At 39.8% G+C, this 22470-nt stretch overlaps 2 protein-coding genes and 1 long non-coding RNA gene across 3 annotated transcripts in view; all 3 read right to left on the reverse strand.

Annotated features, from left to right (window-relative positions):
- Positions 1–503: 503 nt before the first annotated feature.
- LOC113145637 (keratin, type I cytoskeletal 18-like) lies at positions 504–2950 on the reverse strand. The gene is made up of 6 exons (XM_026332596.1): positions 2505–2950; positions 1951–2033; positions 1709–1865; positions 1320–1484; positions 1103–1228; positions 504–731 (listed from the first exon to the last, which is right to left on the reverse strand). The coding sequence occupies exons 1-6, from the start codon at positions 2907–2909 to the stop codon at positions 504–506; spliced, it is 1164 nt and encodes a 387-aa protein (XP_026188381.1). The 5' UTR covers positions 2910–2950.
- A 945-nt stretch (positions 2951–3895) lies between these two features.
- LOC113145733 (keratin, type I cytoskeletal 18-like) lies at positions 3896–9546 on the reverse strand. Its single transcript, XM_026332784.2, has 7 exons — positions 9014–9546; positions 7021–7103; positions 6424–6580; positions 5159–5323; positions 4948–5073; positions 4500–4720; positions 3896–4402 (listed from the first exon to the last, which is right to left on the reverse strand). The coding sequence occupies exons 1-7, from the start codon at positions 9443–9445 to the stop codon at positions 4291–4293; spliced, it is 1296 nt and encodes a 431-aa protein (XP_026188569.1). The 5' UTR covers positions 9446–9546; the 3' UTR covers positions 3896–4290.
- A 9441-nt stretch (positions 9547–18987) lies between these two features.
- The window catches only part of LOC113145331 (uncharacterized), a 28822-nt gene continuing 25339 nt past the window's right edge, over positions 18988–22470 (reverse strand). The window contains exon 2 of the long non-coding RNA XR_003297232.1: positions 18988–21490. This is a non-coding gene — a long non-coding RNA (uncharacterized LOC113145331). The remainder of the gene's footprint in view (positions 21491–22470) is intronic.

Here is a 22470-nt window from a genome sequence, read left to right on the forward strand (position 1 = left end):
TTTCCATCCACCAGAGTTTGAGTGACTGTCACCACTTGGGTCTGGACAACTTTCTGATTAAGTGCATCCTCCAATCTGAAAAAAAACAAAACAAAAACTGTTTGATCAAGTTTGATCTTCATTTTGAGTAAAACCAAATGTAGTCATAGTTTATGCACTTGAATAAAATGCATCAAGTCATTATTCTGGCCTGAAGAACATTTTCTGTCTGAAGATTATCTGGTATCCAGATATGTGGATAATCAGCAGTTGGAAATGAAATTAAAAAAAAGAGTATTGTGTTGATACATCTGAACTACTTTTACTTTTCATATCAATGCCACATTGTGTTTGCATATAGTTCATTTGAATCAAATTTGCAAAGAACAGAGAAGGGAAGGGAAGAACAGAGCTCTTATTTTGAGTCAGCTCACAATGCAGCGTGTTAGTTGTTTAATTTTTACCAAAGGTATTCCATACATATTTACTGTTTCACCCACACTTTCTGCTCCTTCTCCTTATACTCACTTTAATGTTGTCCCACCGTCCAGCAGCCTCCTGTACTCGGCGATCTCAGCCTCCAGTTTCACCTTGATGCTGAGCAGGTTCTCGTACTGGCTCATATTCTGCTGGATGTTAGTGCGGATCTGGGTGAGCTCTTCCTGCAGCCTCAGGATGACGGCATTGTACTGCTCCACCTCCATGTTGTAACGTCTCTCAATCTCACGGAGGGTGGCCTCCAAAGACACTTTCTATCAAGAGGTGAAACAGAAGCTAAATATCGAATTAAATAATACAACACCGTAATTAAACAACAGTGTTTGGGCTTTTTGCCAGAAGACAGATGAGAAGATCGATACCAGTCATGTCTGTATGATAAATATCATACTACTAATGGTGAAAGCCGTTCTCTCATCAAACTCTTGACATGAACGTCAATAAGTGCATTTTTCAAACCCTCGAACTATGATTCACAAATAATATACTATGTAGCAGTTGGCAGGTATGAATGTGTGATCTGTAGTTCAAAAGCAGCACACTGAAACCAAGCATGAGCAATCCCTGTCCAAACTATGAGAAACATTAGACCTGTCTAAGGGTATACTGAAACAAAGGTTCTTACCAGACTAAAGGCAGATTGCAGATCAATCTCCAGTGCCTGATACTGTCTCCTAGTTTCAGTCAATACACCAGTGGCCTCCTTTAGTGCTGTTGTGTTCTCTGTCACTTGAACCTGTACTTCTGTGATCTGAATACAAGATAACATATATACTGTACTAACAAAAAGTCACACCAAAACTTCTCATGCATTGACATGAACCAACTAAATTCTCCTGTACCTGAGATTCATGCCATGCTTTGACTTCCTCCTGGTTCTTCAGTACTATCATCTCATACTTAGCCCTCATTTCCTCCATGATCCTGGCCAGGTCCTGTCCTTTAGGAGCATCAACATCCACATGGACACCAGCCTGGGTTATCTGTGCACGCAATTCAGCAATATCCTGTTGAGGGGAAATAGTCAAAGGAGTGAATTCCTGAACAAAGTTAGTGTGGATATCCTGTGCAAAGAGGTGAAGGAATATACAGATTGCCAGTATGAGTATTTACAGTCCTATTTACGTGGATTATCAAATGGGTTTTACTCTTTGAAATACTATGTCACTGTTCATTCGGATCAGATGAAATGCAAATGTTGTGCAAATGGTTTTGGACTATTGTCCCTCACGGTCTCATGGTTCTTCTTCAGGTTGATCAGCTCTTCTTTCAGAGACTCGATATCAGTCTCAAGGTTCAGACGAATAATGTTGGTGTCATCCAGGAGCTTCCTCAGTCTAACAACATCAGCCTCCACTGTCTTACGCATGGACATCTCATACTCCATCCTAACCACACATACCGTCAATCAGATAAGCTCACTCTGGATGAATATGTTTTACATACAAAGCTTACCTTACATACAAAACTCACTTGAGTCTGAAGTCGTCAGAAGCCAAAGTAGCGTTGTCTAGACCAATATAAAGCTGTGTGTTACCCTTGATCATGTCAAATATCTGAAAGAAATGAATTTTTTGTGGTTTTCAGTCTGTGAAACACAAACAAACTGTATCTACTATTCAGTTATCCCACAGTCATTATGATGGACAACAAACTGTAATTTTGTCTTTGACAAATTATGCATGTGAAAGAGTAAACACACTGTAAATCCTTTTGATACAGTCCATCCAATCCATAGCCTATCATTATATGACCTTTACAAAGTAAATGGAAGACTGAAGTACTATATTAGAAAAATATTTTGTTCACATTTAGTGACATTTATTCTAAATGATGGTCATTTCCTTAGCTGCAAAATCTGTAAACTAGAACACTTATGAAGTTTTCTTGTGCATTGCTTTTTGCAGATTATGTTGTAAATTATATGCTAAAAATAAATATTTTGAATGAGATATTTTGTGTGACCAGACTAAAGAAGACACATTAAGTATTGTTATATTAACAGACTGACTAATTCACTGACCCACCTTGGCCCTCAGCTCTTTAATGGTGGTGTTGTACTTGCTGTAGTCCCTCCCTTCCAATGGGCCTCTCTTCTCGATGGACTCGCGGATCTTGATTTCCAAAGCGCTGTTGGCCTCCTCCAGATTCCTGACGGTGTCCAGGTAGCTGGCCAGTCGGTCATTCAGGTTCTGCATGGCTAACTTCTCATTCCCGATGGCCAAGTTTCCAGAGGTGGACGCAGAAGACAAGGATTGGTAGTCATACCCCCTGCCAAAGCTGCTGCCGACCTGCGTGACAGTTGAGATCCTGGTCCCACGGCCGCCTGCCCCTCCACTGACACTGTGCGTGTAGACCTGTAGAGATCTGGGAATGGCTGTTGAATGGACACTAAGAATTTGAGAACTCTGGCGTTTAATCAAGGGCTCCATTATAAAAATAAATATGCTGTCTAATCAGTGGATGAAGCGTGGTGTCACAATGGAGGGAGTAGAGGATGGAAGACAGTCCTGTGGTCTTATATATCATTCTGAAAGGCAATAGTTCTTCCTGCCACTCCTCTTCTATCTAAATTACAGTTTTACCTTTAGCCTTCATGCCTAGACTTTGTCCCCCCAACACCCACTGTGAACCAGTCTGTCAGATGCAAAAAGGTGTGCTGACATTTAATAGTGTCAGGTAAATGAGCTGTATCAATGGTAAATGTAACACCAACAGCAGCATAAATGATAGGCGTGGCTATATTCACTATTCCTCTTATTGTCAACAACATAAAAAAAAGAATGAACTGATCATACCATTTTTCCTGTAGAGGGTTGCAATCTAGACTGAGGGTGGCACCACCATCTCACCCTTAAGAACTGCTCAACTATTAAAAACACATTGGGTAAGTCACACCGTTTCACTGGGTGACATGTGGCCATGGTGACTGTAATTAAAATTTCAAGTTTAGTAAAATTACACTGCCCAGTTATTTTATGAAACATTTAAGCCTTTGCTAAAATGAAAATGAAAAGTCACACATGATCTATTTTTTAAAGACCGTCTTAAAAATCCCAACAGTTTGGGTGACAAGATTTGGCTGTTTTCATGGAATTTGTTGACAATAGGAAAACTTTTGAATAACACAAATTGTATCCTTTAACTGTGTATTCAGACTTGCAACTTGCAAGGGGGCTATGCTGACAAAAGCATGTTGCTTCATGTTGAAAGAGTGACAGATGAAACTGAGAGCCTAATCTAGTCAGGTTCAGAGCTCCTCTATATAGTCCGACAGGAGACTTTATACTATTATTGGAAGTGAAAGCAGTAATTATTCTTCTGGCACTATTTGCTGTCATTCTGTGCACTTCTGCTGTTGGTTCAATATTTGACATGAATAACTTCAGTTTTATACAAAAAATGTTCACACACATTCCTCAAAATCACTTTATTAAAAAGCTTTGAGATCACAAGACAACAGGCATACTAAACTGGACAGGAAGAAAACCAAAGATGATGAAAAAATAATGTATTTTGTGTTTAATCTGAGTCTTTAATTACTTTGAAATATTTCATGTTATCAATTAGTTTGTCTCTTAAAAGAAATCTGAACTTTTATTTGAATATCTGCTGGTCAGCACCCAAACACATAAATAGTATCATTATGAAATAAATAACAAATGAATTAGTTTTCCTCTGATCCAGTTTTTTATTAGCCTGTGGAAAAGCTGTATTCCCAGGAATCACACTAATTACAGCAAATCTGAGTAAAGAAATGTTATGCTGCAGTGCTAGTGACAGCTGGGAGTGTTAGGTGGTTGTTTTTCATCTTCAAAGGTTCTTGGTTTCTGTGCTGGAGGAAACCACCTTGCCATCCACCAGGGTCTGTGTGACAGTCATCACTTTTTTCACTGTTTTTTGTTCCTCCAGTGCGTCCTGCAGCCTAAACAAATAAGATCAAGAACCAATTAATTGTCATGTAGTTTCTTTTTAAATTATTGGTTTAAGGGTTAATTGTTTTCTATCAGCGATCTACTCACTTGAAGTCTCCACCGTCCAGCAGCCGTCTGTATGTCGCAATCTCGGCCTCCAGCTTCATCTTCATGTTGAGCAGGGCCTCATATTCCTGTGACTGCATCTGGATGTTGTTACGCAGCTGTGTGAGCTCTGCCTCCAGACCCAGGATGACGCTGTTGAGAGTCTCAATCTCCATGTTGTAACGCATCTCTGTGTCCCTCAGCGTGCCCTCCAGGGAAGCTTTCTGTTAGCACAAGACAAGCAAGGGAAAGAAAAGACAGGGTTAAGATTTTACAGTGAACCTGAATTGCTGATGACAGCTCCATAGTGATGGGTCACCAGAGTGTAAAGCTTCTGTCAACAAAGTAAATGTGAGAGACTCGAAGTGAGAGTGCTGAGTAAGGAATTGTGTGTGTTAAGATAGGCGTGTGTTGAGGTAAATGAAGTGTGTGCTGACAGAGTGCATCTCACCAGGCTCCTCTGTGACTCCAGCTCGATCTCCAGGGTTTGGATCTGTCGGCGCAGGTCATTCAGCTCTGTCTGGGCACCCTTCAGGGCCTCTGTGTTCTGGGTCACCTGGGTCTGCACCTCTGTTATCTGAAATGATGATTGAGATTAAAAGATGAGTAAAAATCAATTTAGAAACACATTTGCAGACAATTGTTTCTTGTTAATTGTTTACCTGAGATTCATGCCATGCTTTAAGTTCTTCCTGGTTCTTCTGTGCCATCTTCTCATACTTGGCCCTTATTTCTGCCATGATCTGAGCCAGGTCCTGTCCCTTAGGAGCATCAACATCCACGTGGACTCCTGACTGGGCAATCTGGTTACGAAGCTCCATTACTTCCTAAAGAAATAAGAGTGGATAAAGGAATTATTACTGATAATCACACGATTATGATTTATGGTTTATTTTCTCATCTGACTGGGAACCTCATCAAATGGGGCAAATTAAACAATGTTGACTTATACTCCTTATACTCCTTTTTTGAACCATGACCCAGCTGTGATTTCCAACCATAATCACATGCTATTGTCAGGTATACACGGGGTGCAGCTAAGCCTGTGCGTTGGGCCTTAAGACTCCATTTACTTCCCTTTCAGTAAACAAATGTTTGTGTTTTTGCTTAAGCCCTTTAATGACAGTAATTTGAATTCCTTGGTGTTTTCTCTAGTGCCAGATGTGGATGAGAATCATTTTTATGATGAGGCTTCCCACAGAACTGACATACAGACATTTCATCTTTCTTAACTAAGCTCCCTCTACCCACTGAAGTTTTCTCAATCATGTTTTCAAGCATACCCTGCAGCTATTTGTGGCATGGTGTGTAACATACTGTAAATATGTAACTTAAGCACACATGGTGATGGTGTTTAAAGAGATTATGGAGATAAACTTTCAGGCAAATGTTAATTCACCTCCCTGAAGGATGTTTGCTTGAGCAATGCCCCGAGATGTTTTAAAAGTGGTTTTTATGTGGGATTTATTTTCAGCACTAAAAATGTGAACAATGAAATTAAATCAATATAATCTTTGCCTTTGGTTGACACAATGTGCCTGAAAACCTATTTTCTAAATAAGCTTCTTACACTATGTAATGGTTTCTTACATTACTGGAGATTACAGGCCAAGGTTATTTCACATATGAGAGTTGAGCATTTCCGTTGCATTTCTTATTTCTTTTTAAGTCGATGGCACTGAATAGGAAAAATGTGAGGTGAATTAAATTGTGATGACAGCTATGGGGCAATTTTCTATTGTTGCTAGAACCAACAGTCAAATTGGACCAAACTGCAACACATAATGAGTCAGATCAAGCATGTTGATTAAGCTCAGTAAATTAAACCTACAAATGTACTTTCCAAACTTAAATTTGGCCATTTGGCTAATTTGGTCTTTAATACTAATTAATCTAACTTTTTGAGAAAAATGCAATCAGTACTCACATTTTCATGGTTCTTCTTGAGGTGGATGAGCTCCTCCTTCAGGGCTTCGATCTCGCTCTCCAGGTTCATGCGGCTCATGTTGGTGTCATCAATGAGCTTCCTCAGACCGACAATGTCGGCCTCCACAGACTGGCGGATGGCCAGCTCAGACTCGTATCTAAACAGCACAGGGCAGGTCAGTGAGTAACTACAAAGCCTGGTACAGCTGCTCACATTCACACAGAAGGGACCAACTTTTTAAATCTACTCATCAGAGTTTGTGCATTAAAGTGATGCTAAATGGTTATTTACCTTTACCTCTGCCTTTTTAAAAATATCTTTCATTTAGGTTTAAATATATAAGATCGGCAAACAATATTCTAAGCTCTAAGAGCCAGCTATATTTACTCTAACATCTAATTTGTGACAATTAATGAACTGCTGTGGCTCCACTGGCCATTATGCAGAATTGATGATTTATTACTACAAGACAAATGACTGTGTTCTTAGATCATGACAGTGTATTCATCCTACAACCCATCCAACACTAAAACAGGGTGTGCCTGCTGCGGCCATGCTTAATGTTTCAGTCTCAGTAGTGCGGTGGGTGGGCCTTACTTCACTCTGAAATCATCAGCTGCCAGGCGAGCGTTGTCAATGTTGAGAACCAGACGGGCATTGTCTATGGTGGCATCGAACACCTGCAACAAGTTTACAAAAGAGAGAGGTTATTTAGACTGCAAACTGAGAACAAGGGCTCAGCACACACACCCAACACCATTTACAAAGCACTGACAAAGCGATTGTTTAATACGTATTACTTACAACATGCAGTGGTACTTTGAAACACTATCTTGACAGGAAAATGGTAAATTAAGATCTTGGTAAATAAGTTTATTTGACTTTTCCTGAGAAATAAGATAATTCATAGCACTCAACTCTGAAGCTACAGCATGATATGAAGACTGAGAAAACATAGTCCAAAAAAACAAAACCTGCTAGTGAACTGTAGATGACATAGACTATTTCTGTTACCCTTGGATAAAGTTAGACTAGCTGTTTTCACCAGTAAAAGGTTTAGTGAGAAAAACTGTTACTATCTGTGTGTAATTGAGGAGATCACCAACAGGCCGCTTCAATAACTAGATGGCTGCAGTATTTACTTTAGCAGTCACCATGCGGTAGATAAGGGCTGGATAGATGGAAGGGAATGAATCCAGGTGACATATAAAGTCCAAGCACCAATCAGTGGCTGCCAGGCGGCAGCTGCCTCCCCTCTGCTCGGAACAGGATCTATCTTGCCGGCAGGTGATTTGCATGAGGACTGTGGTGATGGGGGTTGTGGTGGTGGCTGTGTGTGTGTGTGTGTGTGTGTGTGTGTGCTCAGTCATGTGAGTGTGCATGCATGTGTGCGTTTGACCCTGGGTTGTTTGGATAAACTGGGACCCCTGGCTGTTAGTAGAATAAATAAAACACCATTTCCAGGACTTTGGTTATTATGTAATGTGAGAATGATTAACTCATTTGCATTTGAACTTTGCATCTGATTTTGCACATTTCATTTGTGTCATCATTTCAAAGGAGGGTTAGCTGATCTTGATGATGATATTTATGTTTATGTTGGCAAACATGGCAAAAGAATAGATAAAGACACGCTCACTGCTCCGACAATGAGAACAGCATCTGAGAAACTGACGTGATTAAACTGCTTTAAATAATTTAATTTTGTCTAAAGGTAAATGAATGAATGAATGAAACGTGGCATTGAGTGAAGGGCTACGGTTCCGTTCTTGTTCAGTCAGTTACTCTGTTTCTTTTTCCATCTGGTATTAAATGGAGCATATCTGAAATCAATGATTTACAAAGCTTTGTTGTGTAACACTTCCACGTGCTTTGAGTTTTGGAAACGTTTTCCATTGACTGTACATATGTATTTGTATGGTGTGTATGATGTAATTATGAAATGAATTGTGTTATCTGATTAATTACTCATAAATGGAATAACATAAGCTCCACCTTGAGAAATCGTTCTCACATTAAATGAGTTTAGTTTCCCTTCTTTTTTCTTTCCTTATCAGCTTCTGTTAGTGTTTGGCCCCATTGTCCAGCTAGTAGGATATTGTATTGCACTAAATACAGAGGATAAAGGTTGTTAGAGTCATGATGTATGGGCCTGCAACATGACCCTTTTCAACCTTTAAAATCACTGGCCTTCCTTAGTTTTTTGTTTCTCTGTGCTTTCCTGTTTCTCTGTGCTTTCCTGAGCCCGACACCCACATTCCACCACCATACTGTTTCCGGTCCAGCCCTCAGCCCCCTCAACTCCCTCTGTCAGTAATCTACAATCAGTAAGTCAGAGTGCAGATGGAGTTTCATTCAGGTTAGGGGGTACTGAATATATTACCTCAAATACATTTGCAGAGTACAATATATTCATTTTCTGTCACACATCACATCTGCTCAAACCTTTTTCTCACCCTTGGTTTCATCTTTCAACTCACTGGTCTGCCATACCTCCCTCCCTCCTTCCATTAAACTTCCCCCTCACATACTTTTGTTCACCACTTATTAAATCTACACATACAGCACTCTCCCCCAGCCCCCTCCTCACCTTCTTCCTCAGGTCATCCAGGATGGCCTGGTACTTGCTGTAGTCTCTGAAGTCAGGTCCACTTTTCTCCAGGGCCTCCTTGATCTTAAGCTCCAGCTTGTGATTGGCCTGCTCCAGGTTCCTCACTGTTTCCAAGTAGCTGGCCAGCCGGTCGTTCAGGTTCTGCATGGCAAACTTCTCATTGCCCATGATGTCAGTGCTGTTGCCGCTCACCTGGACGCTGCTGGAGAAGCCACCTGCTCCAGAGCCCACTCCCATACTGGATCCCAGCCCACTGCGGACACCAGAGGAGATGCTGATACGGTGTCCATCGCCCCCACCATGGACACTTAGGCTCTTGTAGACAGGAGCAGAGGTACGGGTTACTGATACAGCTGGAGACCTGGTAACAGTAGAGGAGCGCATAGTGTATGAACTTTGCCTGGAATTCATTGTTGTTGGAGAGTATAGACTCAGCGAGAGAGACAGAGGCACAGGCTGGACAGGCAAAAATAGGAGCTCACAGACACCAGACAGGAGGAGAGGGAAAGCTGTTAAACTATATAAACCTTTCGGGCCCTCAGGTCCCTCCCTCAAGTCCCTCCCCCTCACCCAGAGTCACCTCCTTCTTTTCCACAGGCCGAAACCACAGGACTGCTCACAGCATGCCTTTGTCCTCCTCAGCCTTCCTAAGTTGGTAGATTCTGAGGTTTTACTGGGATTTAATAACTTGGAGATTTGCAGAATTTGGAAACTAAATTTACACATTTATCTTGGATTTTAGATGATAGAACAGTAAAGTCCAAGAACATAATTTTATCCTTTTGTTTTAACAATATGGGCTCAAAGAATAAAAAGACAATTCTTCTATTCTATTTGACTAGTTTATGAGCTTATGAGCAAAATTATTTTAGCTACACAGACAAGAACTATTGGTCTTTTTGCAACCAAGTAATTAAATAAAGCTACACTGGGAAAATAGTTTTTTACTGTCATGTGTCACCAGTGGGTGAGGTGGTTAATAATCACAATAACAACTAATAAAATGAGTTGCATTAAAAAATATTTCATGGTTTGACACCCTCATGAGACTCATCTTAACATGTCGTAGGTTGCTTCAGAATCTCCACCTAAAACCAGTATGTATAAGGGCTTTCATCACTTTTCCAGTGAATTGAGACATGTCTCAGGGTCACTGCAGGCAGTTTACTGAAACTATTTCATCATTGTCTTTAGGCACTGTGGGTGGGTGGGTGGGTGGGTCAGCTCACACCTGGAGAAGTGAGACAACCTGTTTGACTCTGGGATTTTAAGGACGGGTTGAATTGTACCATATAAACTATGCAGGTGTTGTTTAAGGTGTTTTTATACTATTCTAGGCATCCACAGAGATAAGAGTTCAGAGGTGGCTCCAGATGTTATGTGCAGCGCAGTATGTTATTTATCCTACATAGCCGGATGTGTGTCTGATTGTCTCCCTCCCATAAAGGATATGGTCAAACAAAGAAGCAATTCCACAGTCGTTTTAACAGAAACATCAGAACAATGACTTGTGGAGAAATATTTCAGACCCACGCAGCAGGTTTTTAACACAAGCACATTCCACATCTCTCTCTCTAAAACTGCTCATTATTGGCTAGTAAAAGGATCGACCTCCTTTTCCTCTTGTTGTTGATGTTACTTTCTTTTGCTTGTTAAAGTTACAAAAAAGCATGTGAGTTTGTGTTTCTTTTTTTTATATGTCTATTGTTAAGACCTAAAATTCTGTTTATTTGGGTGCAGCCATTAAACAACAAAACTTATTTAAAAATCATAATTGTTTTCCAGCCCAGTGGTCCTGTATCAGTATCAACTTCTCTCACAGCTGCTGATTAACGGTTTTCTTTTTGTCTGGATCATGTTTGGCCTCATCAGGTTTTTTTGTTTGTTTTTCAGGAAGGAACATGTAGCAGGATATTAAAGTATAAAGAGCTTCTGCTGAAATCAAAACAGCTCTTGTACTGTCATTGAGCAGGCAAATAAAAATTATTCCCTCTAAGCACAGCAAGAAAGCATCTTCTTAAAGGCAATTAAAGGTGTATTTTAATAAAAATAGTAGTTTCCAAATAAATCACAAAGCTTTTGTAAGTTCTCTTGTCTTTATCCCCAAAACCAGACAAAGATAAAGAAATAAAGAAAGGTGGAGACATATGAAAAGATAAGCAGTGATAAAAATCACTGTGGAGAGACAGATGACAAGAAGATGTGTTTCTGGTTCATCCTAATTCTTTTATGCAGACATGAGTAATCTCAAATACAAGACAAAACAAGTATTGGTCCCACATGGTCTCTTGATGGTTGACCAGTTTCAGGGTAGTGAACTGCACAGTTGTGTCTGGTCCTGATGACTACCACACCCAACAGGAAAACAAAGATTAAAGTAGAGATGATAGCAGCGCAGAGGGAGTCTTAATCATGTAAACCAGTGTGATACAAAAAAAACCATTAGCCTGTATTTTTTAATGTCCACACAAGGCCATTTAATAGAAATCATTTTCAATATTTTGTGATATAATAATACTGGAAGCATGTGGAAAAAATCTAGTCAGAGATGCTGCATAGAATACCTTCATAGATAAACAAAGTGTTGTTCTCAAGAAAAGAATACTGCAAATGTACCATTTTCCCCTTCCCCCTCAAACAATGAGATTTATTGGTTTCTTACATCTTGATATTTATGCTAATTTCTAAGATATCCATAGACCCAATCTGGGCTGGTGTCACAATGTTAGATTGGTATTTGGTATTTTTATTTTATTATCAGAAATACAGGATAAGAAAAGTACTAGTAAGCATTACAGCAACACCTTTGATCCAGGTGTGTGAAATACGTTCTTTTTTTTTTTTGTTGTTGTTGTCTTTGCTCATGTAGGTATTATTGCATGACATCTGTCATTACTGGATTCATTCTGAGAAAAATCAACATGGTCATGGTGTTGAGAAACGCACCCATGTTATGGCAAGGGTAATGCACAAAGTAATTTTGATTTCTGAGAATTTGTGTTGCACAATGTTACAAATGATTACATGATTAGAATAAATCTAAGGTGTCAAAAGACTTTTTGTTTCGTTCATCACCTCTTGTGGGAGTTTTTATTAGTTTAGCATGGTTTTAGCATGTTTTTTTTTAGCTTGGTTTTAAAATATAAAAAAGGAAAAAAAAGGCCAGTTTTTGCAGACATCTGACAAAAATATTTGAGCTGAAACATAATGCCACTCATTGTCACAGGTTTTGGCAGGCAGCAATGCCATCTATGACTTACCTAAAAGGGATTGGCCCAATATCAAGAATTTTTGTCAGTCATTACTCTCAGAGTCATCACTGATCCTTCTGTCCCTGCACGCAAGGCTTTGAATTTCCACAAAATGTTATTAATTATAAAGTTGTTAATTAGAAAAGTACAGATATCGACATATGTAGGGTATGAGTTATTGTTAGGCATGTTCTAGTTTAGCACATTTAATTTTCCCCCTCTCTCTGCTTTATTTTCACTTTCATTTACTTCAAAAATGTTCTCAGCTGGCATCATTGCAAGACCACCTCATTTACTGTAAACTATGATGAACAACAGGAAAAACAATCCTACCCTGAAAGCAGGATAGGATTGTTTTGAGGATTGAGTCAAAATCAGATCAAAGCTGCCTGGGCCCTTTAGACAACAAGTTCGAGACAATTGGCTTTAAATGTTTAAGGAGACAAAACTATCTTATGACTCAGTGGGTGATTTGGAAAAATACGAATGTTTAATGGGAATTCAGGATGAGGGAGATAAACCTTTATCACTGACAGACATCTCAAAATGCATGCCACCCTTGTGTGTGTAGCAATGGGCATGAAAGAGGGAAAACTAAGGTTATGTTTACTTTACTCCAGTTGCTTATCAACCCCAAGTATTAATGCCACTGTCTGGGATGGACTGAGTCTGGGAAGTCATAAGGCAGTCACACCTGCAGTAAGACAAATATTCTGCCAGGTCATACTCTCACTTTTGCTAGATATGTGGGTGGGGAAAGGGCCAGATGTGTATGTCTATGTATATGGTATTTATGCTGTCTGTGTGAAATTTTTTGAAGAGCTTGTCACTGTCCTGTTTAGACTGTGTTTTGTTTGGTCACAAGGGTTGTGTTTGCTGTCAATGCTGAGATAATATGATAACAGAGTTTGACTCATGATCATCTGATTGGAAATGAAACTAATCTTTACTGAGATTTAAAAAAAAACTGCTAACATTAGCTTTGCTGGCTGAAACAGTTCACTGAGACTGTAGAGTTCTTGTTCATCCAGGCCATCCTTGCACTGCTCTGACCCCAGTGGTTAGAACACCCACAGAAAGTGCTCAATCAGAGCAGTTCTGACAGATGCAGGGAAAAAGCACAAGTCTCATTTACAGGCCAGGCCAATGGGTCATCCAGTATTTGACCCGAGGTCAGATACTGGCCTATTGCTTGGCCATTTTATTACTCATCACATTATTTAAAAGGAGGACAATTCAGAATACTAAACTTCACCCTTTAAAGCTCCTACTGACACAAGAGATTCCCGTAACAACTTACTCATTTACTCTCAATCAGAGATATCATCTGACAGCACTGTACCTGCGACGCCTCTGACTGACAGTGAGAATATGCATCACTGTCCAGACAGCTGATGCAATGCCATTGTGACATTGTAAAGGCAAAAAGAATCTCATAATCACTGACTTGGGATAAACAGATGGAAAACACATATGTGCAGACAATTTACAGGTGTGTGGAACATTCCTACTAGGTACTACGGCAAACACTGGTGAATCACTGACAAGATTTCTGAGACAATCCGTTATTGGGAAATAGTGTGAAGGATTTCCTCTGTGTGTGTGTGTGTGTGTGTGGTTGTGAAAATGCAAAGAAAAGTCTCATTGTCAGAGGGTGTTCTTCTGTACCTGTTTAAAGGAAGAAAAATGCAGTGTGTTTAGATGATTAAAGGAATGATTGCACCTTCCAGGAAACCTGGGATATAATTGTTCATGTCTGCAGGGGGCAGAAAATGCAGCAGAGGCCAAGATGAGACAGAAGAACTTGTCAAGCTTTTATGAGGGTTTTAATAAAGTGTCTGTATGTTTAAAGAGCCTGCAAATGAATAAGGACAGATTCAAGTAAAATATCAGTAAGGTATGACAGCTGTAAACCTAAATTAGCACATGGGTGCTACAGGTTGAATCAGGGTGCCGTCATTTTTGAAAGGCTACAGGTGATGGAGAGAAGACATGCACAGATGAACGATAAGTTCAGAGGTCACTGACTTGGGTGGAGCAAGGTCAGTAATTAGATATGTGGCCTTCAGGGTGGAGCACTGGAAAAATAACAAACAAAAGGTGCAGTGGGGGTTTCATAACATGTAACAAGGTTGTGTTGTTAAGTGCTTATTCTTGGCACCAGGAAAGTATATGCTATCAAGATCAAAATCATCAAAATATGTCTCAACCAACAGATGAGTAATGACATGACAAACAAAAACTTCTTTTGTTTTCTGCAGCTGTGATCTTGTCATAGAACCACATTGTGACCAAACTGTTCAGACAAAGGAGCAAAAGGAAGTACATGAACATCACTCCCAACAATATTATCTTTATTGTTTAAAGGCAAGCCAGACTTGTGGCTATAACTATGTAAAAAGAGATTATAATTATAGAAGATTTTCACAAATGCTGCATTGTCAGCAACTCTACCTCACACTGCTAAGGTTACCAAAATGCAAAACTGAACTATCTCAAATGTTACTGATGTACAAACTTTTGTCCCCTTATAATTACTACTAACACATTGTGCCAAATATATTTTAATATATTTTTTCTTAACAATTAAATGGACTTCCATTACTGCTTATTCGGATTACGGTACATGGGCATGTTGCTGCCACTAGTTTGGCATATTGACATACATTTTGTACCCTACTCTTTGAGTCAAGTGGAGAGTGAATTTATAGAGTGTGTTGAAGGTTGGATTAGTCATGGCAGAATGGAGTAGTTCAAATGCTGAGAACAGGGGTGTGTTGAGGAGGTGGGGAGATACCTCTACAGAGGAAGTGTGACTAAATGTGTAGGAGGAAAAGTTGGGACAATAATTGTATGGTTTTATTGGACAACTGCGGCTAAATACTAACTCCTACAAACAACTGATATGGGTCAGGGTGTGTCATTTCTGAAAACACTATAGGGTGGAGGTTAGTTTGGTATAGATGAGCATTTTAGGAGCTCTTGGTGGGAATTGCAATTTCAAAACTCTGCAGAGTCTACGTATTACATATTTGACACGTACGAGGAAATTACTTAATTTTCTATAATATAATTCACTTTCTGAAGTGACTATACATTCTTAAAGAGGTTAAAAGTAAGCTGCAAATTCACATTCACACAAATAGTGTGAATGCATGCTGTCTAAATCCTTTTCTTTTTCAGTCCTCACTTTCTTTTTCACATACTCAGACATTCTTCCTCGCTGTCTCCACCTTTTCCCCATCACAGCCCACATTCCCGCTCAGTAATTGCTCCCAGAATCCCTCCCTCTGACTCAAAGCGCCTCAATGGAAAGAAAGTTCCATACTGGGCTCTTACCATGTTACCATGGAAATGGGAAACAAATTTTTAGAGTTTACTTTGGGAAAGGGCTCCGATCAGACCGTTATTTTACAACCCCAGTGGGCACACATGATGGATCTATATGGATACTTATGGGCAAATCCCTGGTGGAGTTGACACACTACATTTCACAAGCGTGTGCAAGAACACACAGCAGTAGCCAAGGTCCAATTTTTCAGAGCTGCTCTCCACTCCCCTCTGTGTCTGAGCTGCTGGGCTGGGATGTTTTCAGACACAATGGCTTCATTTGAGTGGACAGGCACAGTGTGAAAAAAGTTGTCCAAAGTGCTCTCATTCTCAGTCAAGGATAAAAGGAATGAAAAGAAGGGGGAGTGAAAGAATGGCCACTGTCTGGTCTCAAAGAATGTCAACACTAGCCAAGTTTAACTCCAAGAAGAATCAGCCATTGATTGAGATGAGTGTGAGAGACAAGTGCTCTTGTTCACAGCTCAGGCTTTTAATGTGAAGCCAGTTCCTTGGGGTGTATCCATGCAGGAAAACTTGTGGTTATGCTGCAATTCACAACTGTTGAGTTGTGGAGTCCCCCAGGGGTCTATTATAGGTCCTCTTTCATTTACCATGCATTTAGAAGCTACCCCTGGAGCTAAACGTGCAGACATAATATTGATTTTCATTTCTATGCAGACAATATACAACTGCATGTCCAGATAATAGCTGATGCCACTGTTGCAACATTTATTGTCTCCTGTCTTAATGAAATTATTTATTACACCTTCTGGGCCCAGCAGTACCAGTATTAACAATTTCTCTTTTAGTCTAATAATGTTTAAAAAGAGGACTGTAACCTAGGTGCAAGTTTTGATCTATTTATCTTTTGACAGTAAATTGATTTTAAAGTTGTGCAATCCTGCTTGGTCCAGCTGCGATATTTATCCACAACCAGGTTCATTCATTTTGTCTGTTGATCTAGCAAAGGTTAATGTGTGTATCTCCCCCAGACGGGACAACTTCATTTCCAGTCTGGACAAGGAAGCAGGACTGCACAACTAGGTTACAGGAACACCTCCTGTAACCTAGGTTGTGATAGTGACTACGATTTTGATCTCTGTCCCCTTGTCATAACTCGCCACTCACTTTCACTAGATGCCCTAGGCTACCAAACTGAAAAAGGTAATGATAACTTACAGTTACAGTGCAAGGTTACTGTTCAGCAAGTTACATAGACTCCCTGTAAAGTGACCATACGGGGTAATAATGTGAATGTAAAAGATAAATGATAAAACTTAAGTTAAGTAGAGAGAAGGAAAAAAGTCTGTCAACTCAGTAACACTGTTTACCCAGCAATATTTATCTAATGTAAAGCCACTGGTCACACCAGACCAGGAAGGGTGTATTTAACAAGGAGTGTCTAGCATTGGGAAAAGTTGTGTTCAGGTGTGTGTGAATTTATTTTCTTGCAATGGGCTACATCTTTTTAAAAACTGAAAAAAACATAAACATGCTTAATTAAAATAGAAATACTGAAGGTCAAATGTCCTTTCTACTGAAGATTTTAATAACAACTTTATGAACTGATTATATTACCCAAGAAACTATTGAACTCAACACAGTCAAAACGATGAGAAATACATTTATTCTGTTTCATATAGTTTAAAGATGATTGGTTTATTTTATTTTTCTCATTTCCACTAGCCTGGGGTTATATCTGTCCCATCTGTTAACAACGTTTCATAAGCTATGTCTATTTCAGGTACAGTGGCTGACTCATTCCTCCCATGTAATTACCTCCTGACTGACCAGATGCTGCATTGCAGATTGTACAGTAAATGAAACGTGCAGGGAGGGAGGCCACTTTTAGGAAATCCCTCTAAAAAGGGGGTATTCCCAATCCAAGGAAACCCTCCATATCTTCTTCCACTCTTCATCCTTGTCACCATCAAACTTCTGCAACGACCATGTGCACTTCTGGAAACCATTACAGCTTTCCACTCCTTTTCAGTCAGTCTTTCCATCCATTTTTTCCTTGTGCCACGCGGCTGTGGCTGTGCATGGTTTTAATTCATTCCAAATGGCGGGAAAAGCATAGCTCTCTTCTTCCTCACTATTCATCTTGCTCTGGCCTGTGTACAATAGCATCTAAAAATTGAAGTACACACACTTGCTGATTCACATGGAGACACAGCGATTAGAAATATGTTGCTCTTACATTTGTTTTCCACTATGAACGCTGTTAAGTTTAGCAGTGATTCCCACTAGTTTTTGCTTTTAATTCATGTTATATCAACTCAGACTAAGCCATTGGCAGCTCTTGCACACCCAATGCTGAGTGTAACTGATGTTAGCTGTCTCTCACTCACATGGGTCCATATGTGGAAACAGCCAATGACAAGACTGTCAAAAATAAATTTCACATCTTTGTGATGATACAGCACTTTTGACAATGTCCTGTTCACTGTGTACACTTTGTATTTGGGTGGACTTGTATATACAGTATATGCGTACAGTACATACAGTAGACTTACAGTATGTGTTTCTTTTTGGCTAGGATGTGTCCATGGCTGTCATGGTACATTTGCAAACATTACTGGTTTTGATTTTGCATGTTGTGTCTTCTTGTTGACTGCATGTGTATCTTCTGGGTGTGGACTGTATGTCAATTTGACTCTTGACCTGTGACCTGGGAGTGGCAGCTGTGGAATGCAGAAGTTACCAGACATGGGCCTCCCTCCAGGCTTTCCTTCCCAAAACTGCCTCACTTCCCTCATGCTTAAAAGACCCTTCTTTTCTTTACGTTCTTTTTTTTTATTGTTGTCTTTTCCTTTAATAACCCTTTCTTCTTCTCTGTGTCCTCTTTCATCTGCATCTAATTCTGGCCTCTTATGCACCCTTGGCCTCAGTTGCCTCTGAACTACTCTCACAGTTCTGCTTCATTTTCTCTGTTTTTAACTACAGATTGCGATGTACTGTTGTATTCTACTCCCACTTTCCCACAGATACTCTGTCTCTTCCTCAACCTTTATTGCATCCAGAAATTGTGTGCAGTATTGTGAGTCTTCACTTTATGGTGCTGTGTGTTTTCTTTTTCTCTCTCTCTCCCTCCCTCTTCCCCTCCCCTTCTCCTTCCATCTCCTCCTGACCTTCCAGCTCTGCTCAGTCCTGTTCTACACCCCTGTTTCCCCCACAGGAATGTGCTGTTTGTATATAAACATGACAAGAGGACTGATAAGGATGTGCCTGTACAAGGACAGATTTCTGACCAGTAACACAATACTATCAGGGGAACGGTGAAGGAAGGAAGTCAAAATTTGTCAGTAAATTCTGGGTTTCATTGAATGGGTTAATTTGTTGGGTTAATGATCCCAGCCTCAAACTACATGGTTTAAAACTATCCTCATGTGATGTTTATTTTAGGAGGAATTTCTTCACAAACCTTAATAAAGTATCAGTAGTAGCTTTTCTCTTTTTCTGTGGCATACAATTTTTAAATAGTAATTAATAGTAATTTTAGACACACACATATACACACAAAAAGCACTGGATCAAAAATCGACAGTGATAAAGTTGCGTAACTCTTGGGTCATGTATCTTATATTTAACTACGTTTAGGTATTTTGACCCGAAACAAGCAAAGTGAATGAATTTATGAATGAATGTATTTTTTCCACTGAATTTCAATTTGTAATAAAAAGCCGAGAAACAGAAGATTTCAAAATGAGCAACATGCCGCATTCCTTTATTTTTTTACCTTGATAAATCAATGTGTAACATTTCTATGACTGTGGATAGAAATGCACATTCATTTTCATTTAATTTAGCAGATTTTGAAAAAATCGAATTAAATTGTAGGTGCTATATTTGGAAGGAAACTTGACTGTTGTCAGTCGTAGCTTTCAAAAAATGATGTTTTTAGAACTGTTGAGGATTAAAAATCAGTAACAAGTAAGTATACGTTTAAAAAAATCTAGAATAGATGACATATAAATAATAATTCATAGCTATGCCATATTTTATTTTGGGTAATTCACCCAACAGTCACCCTAACAAATAGGTCAATCATTGTAGCTATTTGCTCGTGAATAATTACTGCAACGTGGACGCACAAACAAAGGTAGATTTTTCTTTAATGACGTCATTAAGATAGATGTTTGTTTGTTTTGTGGACATCCTGCAGTGACAACACACAACCCTTCCACCGCAATTATTGACAAATGGTTTACTCAGTAACGAAGAGAGTCACGTTGAGTCACAATGAGGGGTAGCTCGATGTTGCTAGTGAGACATGGATGCCTGCTACACTATCCCATGAAATGACAAGCAGGGACGCACCAGTCTCCATAGAAACAGGACATAGCAGCTGACTCATTTACCAAAATGGATAAACCCTATACGTCCCTTCAGAATAGGAAATGTTGCTCATTGTTGAAAACATCCAGTCTGTTCTCTTGCTGTTAAACTTAACATCCCCAGGCTCTCACTCCTGTGATGCACAATACACCCATGTAAGCCTTTACATACTGGTGTTGGATTACATGCAAACACATGCAGCTGGGCCACACAATGACTGTATTCTCATTCGCCACTGTGCTGAGCAGAAAGTTGGATGTTTCCAGATGTAATGTTTTTCACTTATATCTGCAACATCAGACTGGAATCATTTCAACTTTCTTTATATTCAGCATGCAGCTTAATGAAAGTTTTTCCTTAAGTGCCCATATCTCAGTTTTGCAGTGCAGTTTTTTACAGTAGCAGCTACAGCAGAAGGGGGCAGTATAGTGCAGACATTTGGTGCACAGGTAAATGCAGCATGTTAAATGTCACGTGATAAACATGTTGATATGCCCTGCTTTAATCTTTGTTAATAACTCTGTGCTCTTCCTGTCAGTGTAGGTTTCACCTGTAGCTGCCCTCAATTGCATAATGTTGTGCTCCTGTGACCATATCAGGTGTGGGCTTGTTTTGTGAGATTGAATCTCTGTGTGTTTGTGTGTGTGTGTGTGTGTGTGGGACAGAGACAACCAGTGGAGAGCAGTAAGTACCTCTATGGGAATTTGAAAGTGTTTCTGTGGGTGTATGTGTGTTCTTGGAACCAAGGTTCTTATCAGCAGTAGGCGAGCCAGTAACATGAAAGGTGTTGTGACTGGTTTCCAAAACAATGCTTTAAAGAGAAAATAAACTGTTCATTCCCACATGCTGATGAAAAAAACTGTCCAGCTGTTATCTCAACATGGCATACAGACTGGGTAGGAAATAACAGGTCTGAAGGCTACACCCCTCCCTGCTCTACCGAGGTCAACTCTGTTAACCTCCCCTCACTCTGTCTACTTCATTTTAAGTCTTTTTCAGCAGGACCTTCCCTACCTGTCTTATCTCGAGGTATTTTCCCTGAGGCCAGACTGTTAAACCTGTCCACCTGGTTTGTTTTTTACAGGACTGCATGTGATCTCTGAGCACTCCTGCGGGATGCAGCTGTGACCAATTGAAAATTGTCATCACAGGCTAAGTGCATAGTACAGTACAGTGTAGCACAATGTGGAAAGGAGGCTGGAGCAAGATAAGTATATTACACAGAGATCATATTAGCAGGTGGAGTCGCAGGAGGTGGAGCTAATATTGGCAAATTATATCAGCTCATGTCATCTCATTAAAAAAGAGCAGAAAGTTGCTGCTAGCTAGGTGAAAACAGTTTGCAAATATGCAACATTAAAACTGTTGATAGACAGCCTTCTGTTTAATGCATGCAAATGTGTCTTCGGGGGTAAAATTTTCATTTTATAAGACACTTCTTATGTATTGTCTCTTCACTATGTAAAACATTCTCAGACTTGAGTCTCAGTCCCAGTCTTCATACGCTGACCACCCCTGTGAGCAAAGTCCATCGTTGCTGCAAAGACAGAGAGAAAAGAACAAAAATCACAAATGTTACCCGACCAAACAGTACTGCATCAGTTTAGCAAACAACATGAGGTTAGCGTCCATCTGAAACAAGTGTGCAACAAAAGTGCAAACTTTCTGATGTAAAAATTACAGCCATGAAACGCTGCGTCTGTCAGTGATGAGAGAAAATGATAAGTTAAGTGTCAGATCTATCAGTAAATTGTGAGCTGTCCAGTGTGGAAATACTTTCAAAGCCACTGGGATTTGAAAATTCCCTTTAGCTCTTTTATTGCCAGAAAACATTTTTTCCTGTGTTTACCGTTTTGATAAATGCTAAACACTGTTACACCATTCACGTTCTTTAGCCAGAGTGCACATTAGTAAGGTTGCATTGTAGATTAGATTGAAAGGCACTTTTGTGTGTTCATACTTGGGTGTGACTGCCCTAACATACGAACCGGGTGCAGACCCATATCAATAATTGACACTGTGAGTCCAGAGCCCACAGAAAGTGCTGAAGTGTCAGCAGCAGTCATGTGATCGTTTACATAGAGCCTCACAAACAGTACACTATCACACAGAAGCATGCGTGCACACATGTAGGCAAAGACCCATTTAAACACGTCACACACACAGGATTCATTATTCATCAGCACACAGGCCTTGTTTTATTATAAAAGGATTAAGTGTGTAAATGAATGTTAAGCTGGATGAATGCAAATTGGACTGAAGATGAGTAGTCCATTACACACTGATCAACTTTTTTACACTATAACAGCACAATGGCAAGTCATGAGAGTTACATAGTCTTGTTATACAACAAAACCAGCCTCACAAGCTGTCAAATACATAACTTTGGTGTTGTTTGGCCCCTCAAACTCTAAGAACATGCGGTGATGTTGACTCTAAAAATAACAAAACAAACAGAATTCCAGTCCCTTCCCATCATGTCACTGAACAAAGGAACGAGAACCCTTGTAGAGAGAC

This window comes from Mastacembelus armatus, chromosome 7, assembly GCF_900324485.2.
Source record: "Mastacembelus armatus chromosome 7, fMasArm1.2, whole genome shotgun sequence".
NCBI lineage: Eukaryota > Metazoa > Chordata > Actinopteri > Synbranchiformes > Mastacembelidae > Mastacembelus > Mastacembelus armatus.

Coding starts and splice junctions, on each gene's coding strand:
- LOC113145637 (XM_026332596.1), bottom strand. CDS start 2,909: ATGGAGCCCTTGATTAAACGCCAGAGTTCTCAAATTCTTAGTGTCCAT. Junction 1,866..1,950: donor TCTGACGACTTCAGACTCAA/GTGAGTTTTGTA, acceptor ATGTGTGGTTAG/GATGGAGTATGAGATGTCCA. Junction 732..1,102: donor TGCAATCTGCCTTTAGTCTG/GTAAGAACCTTT, acceptor ACCTCTTGATAG/AAAGTGTCTTTGGAGGCCAC.
- LOC113145733 (XM_026332784.2), bottom strand. CDS start 9,445: ATGAATTCCAGGCAAAGTTCATACACTATGCGCTCCTCTACTGTTACC. Junction 5,074..5,158: donor AAGCATGGCATGAATCTCAG/GTAAACAATTAA, acceptor TCATCATTTCAG/ATAACAGAGGTGCAGACCCA. Junction 4,403..4,499: donor CTGGACGGTGGAGACTTCAA/GTGAGTAGATCG, acceptor TTATTTGTTTAG/GCTGCAGGACGCACTGGAGG.